The sequence below is a fragment of the Gnatocerus cornutus genome, chromosome 7 (genome assembly GCF_029298725.1).
Source record: "Gnatocerus cornutus isolate USDA-ARS CGAHR chromosome 7, icGnaCorn1.1, whole genome shotgun sequence".
NCBI classification, from domain to species: domain Eukaryota; kingdom Metazoa; phylum Arthropoda; class Insecta; order Coleoptera; family Tenebrionidae; genus Gnatocerus; species Gnatocerus cornutus.
In genome coordinates, this window is record NC_142239.1 from 6,451,416 (window position 1) to 6,458,657 (window position 7,242).

Sequence of the window (7,242 nt, forward strand, 5' to 3'; positions counted from 1 at the left end):
AAGTACGGAGCAGCTCTGGTTCCGTATGTCACTGTGGCTAGCCTATATTCTTTTACAGGTTCTGTTTTCGTAAATCTCCAAAGTATCCTATGATACTCTTGGCTTTCCACATCCATAAGTATCTGCCGATACATCTTTTCAATGTCCGCAGTAAAAGCAATCTTCTTGCTTCTCCATCGAAGTAGAATGTCAAATAACTCTTCTTGAATTCTCGGACCTGTTAGCATGATGTCATTGAGACTTTTCCCGTTCGTTGTTTTGGACGACGCATCAAACACAACCCTTAGTTTCGTTGTAGTACTTTCTTCTCTTATCACGTGATGGTGAGGAATGTAATATTTACCTTTTTCTTCGTCCTGTCTCGGCACTTCAACCATGTGTCCTAGGTCAACATATGCCTTCATGAATTCATTGTACTCTTTGTTATTGTTTTCTTGCTGTTCTAAGCGATTCTCCAATTGCAGTAATCTTGCCATTGCACGCGGCCTTGACTCACCGAGCTCTAGGTCACCGTCTTTCATCGGAATACTAACAACATATTTTCCGTCTGAGTTTCGAATTGTTGTTTCATGAAATTGTTTTTCACACACCTCTTCTTCTTTAGATATTTGTCGAGATGATGTCACCTCCTCTAGTTCCCAGAATCTCGAAAGATCTATATCAGTTTCTGTTCTATTCATCATCGTAACCACCTTCACATCTTTACTGTCAGATTTCTCCGTGGCCCCAAAAATTATCCAACCCAATTCTGTGTTTTGACCGACTAACCCATTATTTGTCTTCTTAACTCCGTTCAGTAACATGCTCTGATACTCGCGGACTCCTAAGATTATGTCAATGGGTCCTGGTTTATAAAACGAAGGATCAGCAATTATGGAGTTTTCCCACTCAGACTCCACGAATTCAACTGGTTGACTTGGTGCATTACTTGTAAGTTTTGGCAACACAAATAATTCAGTGACAATCTTGAAATTACTTGATGTTCTAGGTTTACAAATCGCGGTTATTTTATGATGACTCGTACGTTGTTTTGAATCACCGAGACCCATTATCTCAGCGTTGATCTTCTCTCTTGGTAGACCCAATAAGCTTGCAGCCTCTTCAGTAACAAATGCTGCTTGAGACCCTGGATCAATTAACGCCCTCAAGTATTCGAATCCCTTACCTGAGTTCATTACCCTAATTAATGCAGTTGCTAATATTGCATTTCTGTCTTTACACGCTAAATGATTAGTCACCTTAACCGATTTTTCAACATGCTTAGTTGAGACAACAGGTTTTCGCTCTTCTGAATGAATTAACGAATGATGATTTTTGTCACATACCCGACATTTGTTTACGGAAAAGCATTTTTGACCGTACTCGTGATTTAAACAGTTAAAACATAGTTTTTTGTCTTTAATAAATTTCAACCGCTGGGAACTGTTTAGCTCCTTAAATTTTTTACAAGTGTATATCAAATGTGGCATATTACAGTACTTACAGTTAGCCTTGGAGTGCGACGGCTCCCATACAGGTTTCTCCACTGTCCTTGTGCCTTTGTTGGTAGCATGTCCCGACGCTTCCATGGCTTGAAATCTTCGCATGATGAAATTTAGGACCATCTCCAAACCTTGAATGTCGAAGGCGTTCGTCAACGATGATTCAAATAGTTCATTTGTTCTTGTATCCCATTTGTTTGCGATGATACACACCACGATGGCATCCCAAGAATCTGTTTGAACTCCTTGCATTTTCAACGCCTCCAAACACTCCCTTACTGTGTTGTAGATTTCTTTCAATTCATCTGCAGACTCATTCTTTGAAGTTGGTAGCAGTAGAATTTTGTTTATCAGTTGATTTACAATTCGTCGCTTGTTGTCGTACCTGGACTTTAGCTCATTCCAGGCACACTCGTAATTTGTCTCAGTAATTTCAAAGTGCTGAACTGCCTTCAGCGCCTCCCCTTTTACGCTTGTTTTTAGGAATTGAATCTTTTCAACGTTACTCAAGTTCCCATTATTGTGAATGACTTGATTGAAGATATCCGCAAACGTCGGCCATTCCTCGTATCTTCCGTCAAAAATTGGAATTTTCAACTTTGGTAGCAACCCATTGTTGTTGGTTATTCCTTGTGAACTGGTGTTCTCCTGACTGCGTATTTTCTGATCCAGTTCAATAATGCTGTTTCGATACATTGTACGCATCTTGTCAAACCAGTGTTCAGTAAAGTATTTTGAAGATCTTCCTTCTTCTTCTATTCGGTTAATCTCCACATCGTTGTCCATTATAGTCATCCATTGCCTTTTTATGTCATCCAGATATTGCTTGAAGCCATCCGTTGCCAGCTTGGCACTGCTGATGTCTTCTTTTAACATCTCCATCCGTCTTGCCTGGTCTTTTAATTTCCTCTCATCTTCTGCTGTTGTTTGCTGTCGTGTAGGCATTGTGTCACTTGAATCGCTCGTCACTTGCACTCACGATTCACAAAATAAAAAAGTACTTTCGCTACGCGTCACGTAACCGAATTCAAAAGTGTTCAAAAAGTTGTTTGTTTAGTATGTTAAGCTTCTTAACTTCCACGGCTCAAATTTTTTAAAATTCTTTCGCTCGAAGGACCATGTTAAAGGGGGGTTGGGGAGTAGATCGAACGACTGTTGGTTCTATACTGAATTTATTTTATAAAAAATTGTGATGATTAAAAACTTAACAATACATTGAACTTAATTATGAGTAGTAGACAATTTCGTAATATTGCCTACATGTACGATTGCTGCTGGTCACTGACCGGGTTGAAGAACCTGCTGAACGACAAAAATGCACATATTGCATTTTGGCAAATAGTAAAAAATTATTAATCTGTTTAAGCGATTAAACACATCAAAATTCTTAGAGAAAACCGCATATTTCGATGCAAAACGACGATTTCTCGCCGATTTTCGTTGTTTTCTGGCTTGAATGCGCAAAGAAGAGCACGAAATCTACAAAATCATGACTTTTTACCAACATTCAACGGCTGAATTGCAAGAAAACAGCAAAATTCTGCACGAAATCATCAAAATTCTTAGAGAAAACCGCATGTTTCGATGCAAAACGACGATTTCTCGCCGATTTTCGTTGTTTTCTGGCTTGAATTCGCAAAGAAGAGCACGAAATCTACAAAATCATGACTTTTTACCAAGATTCAACTGCTGAATTGCAAGAAAACAGCAGAATTCTGCACGAAATCATCAAAATTCTAAGAGAAAACCGCATATTTCGATGCAAAACGACGATTTCTCGTTGATTTTCGTTGTTTTCTATCTTGAATTCGCAAAGAAGAGCACGAAATCTACAAAATCATGATTTTTTACCAAGATTCAACGGCTGAATTGCAAGAAAACAGCAAAATTCTGCACGAAATCGTCAAAATTCTTAGAGAAAACCGCATATTTCGATGCAAAACGACGATTTCTCGCCGATTTTCGTTGTTTTCTGGCTTGAATTCGCAAAAAAGAGCACGAAATCTACAAAATCATGACTTTTTACGAAGATTCAACGGCTGAATTGCAAGAAAACAGCAGAATTCTGCACGAAATCATCAAAATTCTTAGAGAAAACCGCATATTTCGATGCAAAACGACGATTTCTCGCTGATTTTCGTTGTTTTCTGGCTTGAATTCGCAAAGAAGAGCACGAAATCTACAAAATCATGACTTTTTACCAAGATTCAACGGCTGAATTGCAAGAAAACAGCAGAATTCTGCACGAAATCATCAAAATTCTTAGAGAAAACCGCATATTTCGATGCAAATCAATGATTTCTCGCCGATTTTCGTTGTTTTCTATCTTGAATTCGCCAAGAAGAGCACGAAATCTACATAACTATGACTTTTTACTAAAATTCAACGGCTGAATTGCAAGAAAACAGCAGAATTCTGCACGAAATTTTCAAAATTCTTAGAGAAAACCGCATATTTCGAGGCAAAACAACGATTTCTCGCCGATTTTCGTTGTTTTCTGGCTTGAATTCGCAAAGAAGAGCACGAAATCTACAAAATTATGACTTTTTACTAAGATTCAACGGCTGAATTGCAAGAAAACAGCAGAATTCTGCACGAAATCATCAAAATTCTTAGAGAAAACCGCATATTTCGATGCAAAACGACGATTTCTCGCCGATTTTCGTTGTTTTCTGGCTTGAATTCGCAAAGAAGAGCACGAAATCTACAAAATCATGACTTTTTACCAAGTTTCAACGGCTGAATTGCAAGAAAACAGCAGAATTCTGCACGAAATCATCAAAATTCTTAGAGAAAACCGCATGTTTCGATGCAAAACGACGATTTCTCGCCGATTTTCGTTGTTTTCTGGCTTGAATTCGCAAAGAAGAGCACGAAATCTACAAAATCATGACTTTTTACCAAGATTCAACGGCTGAATTGCAAGAAAACAGCAGAATTCTGCACAAAATCATCAAAGTTCTTAGAGAAAACCGCATATTTCGATGCAAGACGACGATTTCTCGCTGATTTTCGTTGTTTTCTATCTGGAATTCGCAAAGAAGAGCACGAAATCTACAAAATCATGACTTTTTACCAAGATTCAACGGCTGAATTGCAAGAAAACAGCAGAATTCTGCACGAAATCATCAAAATTCTTAGAGAAAACCGCATGTTTCGATGCAAAACAACGATTTCTCGCCGATTTTCGTTGTTTTCTATCTTGAATTCGCCAAGAAAAGCACTAAATCTACAAAATTATGACTTTTTAATAAGATTCAACGGCTGAATTGCAAGAAAACAGCAGAATTCTGCACGTAATCATCAAAACTCTTAGAGAAAACCGCATATTTCGATGCAAAACGACGATTTCTCGCCGATTTTCGTTGTTTTCTGGCTTGAATTCGCAAAGAAGAGCACGAAATCTACAAAATCATGACTTTTTACCAAGATTCAACGGCTGAGTTGCAAGAAAACAGCAGAATTCTGCACGAAATCATCAAAATTCTTAGAGAAAACCGCATATTTCGATGCAAAACGACGATTTCTCGCTGATTTTCGTTGTTTTCTGGCTTGAATTCGCAAAGAAGAGCACGAAATCTACAAAATCATGACTTTTTACCAAGATTCAACGGCTGAGTTGCAAGAAAACAGCAGAATTCTGCACGAAATCATCAAAATTCTTAGAGAAATCCGCATATTTCGATGCAAAACGACGATTTCTCGCTGATTTTCGTTGTTTTCTGGCTTGAATTCGCAAAGAAGAGCACGAAATCTACAAAAACATGACTTTTTACCAAGATTCAACGGCTGAATTGCTAGAAAACAGCAGAATTCTGCACGAAATCATCAAAATTCTTAGAGAAAACCGCATATTTCGATGCAAAACAACGATTTCTCGCCGATTTTCGTTGTTTTCTATCTTGAATTCGCCAAGAAGAGCACAAAATCTACAAAATCATGACTTTTTACCAAGATTCAACGGCTGAATTGCAAGAAAACAGCAGAATTCTGCACGAAATCATCAAAATTCTTAGAGAAAACCGCATATTTCGTATCAAAATTCGTGAAATATCTGGGCATCACTCTTGATAGTAAGCTGAACTGGAGTAGACACCTTGAAGTAAAAACCGAAAAAGCATATAGGGCTTTTTGGCAATGTCGATCAGCCATTGGCACCACCTGGGGCTTAACTCCAAGGGTGGTTCTTTGGCTGTACACTGCAATCATAAGACCTATGCTTACTTACGGTGCAATAGTTTGGTGGCCCAGAACTGAACAAGAAACAGCAAAGAAGCGCCTGAACCAGGTGCAACGTCTAGCTTGCATTGCTGCTACAGGTGCCATGAGAACTACACCCACTGCTGCGTTAGAGACTGCCCTTTCGTTACTACCCCTAGACATTTACGTTCAGGAGGTGGCGACAAGAACGGCGCTCCGACTAAAAGCGGTGGGAATGTGGAAGGTGGGGAGCTCAGCCAGTCGACACGGAAGCATCCTTAGAAAGGCTGTCAAAAAGATACCTTTACTAGGGGCACCTGTGGACAGACGTACACCGACCTTTGTTTTCAACAAACCCTACCAAATCCACCTAGAAGATTCATCCACTGCGGACGAAACACCGTACGACATCGTCCTTTACACTGATGGATCTAAAAATAACTTAGGTTCAGGAGCTGGTCTGTACTGTCAACAACTGAACTTAAAAGAAACAATACCACTTGGAGAAGGACCCACAACATTCCAAGCGGAAATCGTACCTATTCTACACGGAGTCCTAGAGATGTTGCATCTAAACATCACAAACAAAAACCTTCTATTTCTGACGGATAGCAAGGCAGTTTTACAAGCTTTAAAGTGCAACAAGATCACTTCAAAGTTAATATACGAAACCCACGAAGAACTCACAAGGTTGTCCAGAACAAACTTGATCACTCTGGCTTGGGTTAAAGGACACAAAGATAACAGCGGCAACGACATCGCCGACGGCTTGGCGAAAGGCGGATCCAGGAAACCATATGGACCGGGACCAACCATACCCCTAAACCTCGAAGCAATGTACGGACTGGTAAACAAAAGCAATCTCGAGCACCACAGCAATAGATGGCGAAACACTATCGGTTGTCGGATCTCGAGACAAACAATGCCAGTACCTCTTCAAAAGGTCACAAATTATCTACTGCGGTTGTCTAGAGGAAACCTCCGCTTATTAGTGGGAATTCTTACGGGACACTGCGGTTTAAATAAGCACCTACACCAGGTAGGTGTAAAAAGCAACCCTCAATGCAGAGGATGTGAAGAAGACGACGAGACCGTGGAGCATGTATTTTGTCACTGCCCCGCGCTCGTCGATTTAAGAAGATCCATGTGGGGAAAGGATCAATACCCAGATATGGGCATGGTCCCCAGCACTTCCCCCTCCGCCCTCCTTCAATTTGCTTTGAAGCTGGGCTGGTTCGAGGGAAGCTAGCTGGGAAAAATGGGAGGCAGCACAATGGGCCGATTGCGGCCTGAGTGCAGTGAATACATCACCCTCCCCCTTAATACCATACCATACCATATTTCGAGGCAAAACAACGATTTCTCGCCGATTTTCGTTGTTTTCTGGCTTGAATTCGCAAAGAAGAGCACGAAATCTACAAAATTATGACTTTTTACTAAGATTCAACGGCTGAATTGCAAGAAAACAGCAGAATTCTGCACGAAATCATCAAAATTCTTAGAGAAAACCGCATATTTCGATGCAAAACGACGATTTCTCGCGGATTTTCGTTGTTTTCTA

General features: G+C 40.0%; 1 protein-coding gene across 1 annotated transcript; it reads left to right on the forward strand.

The window, feature by feature from the left end:
- The first annotated feature begins 2,599 nt into the window (after window positions 1-2,599).
- Window positions 2,600-6,930, forward strand: LOC148170684 (uncharacterized). The gene is made up of 3 exons (XM_088042226.1): window positions 2,600-2,670; window positions 2,720-2,822; window positions 5,560-6,930. Exons 1-3 carry the CDS (start codon window positions 2,600-2,602, stop codon window positions 6,928-6,930), a joined length of 1,545 nt encoding a protein of 514 aa, XP_087898352.1.
- The last annotated feature ends 312 nt before the right edge of the window (window positions 6,931-7,242 follow it).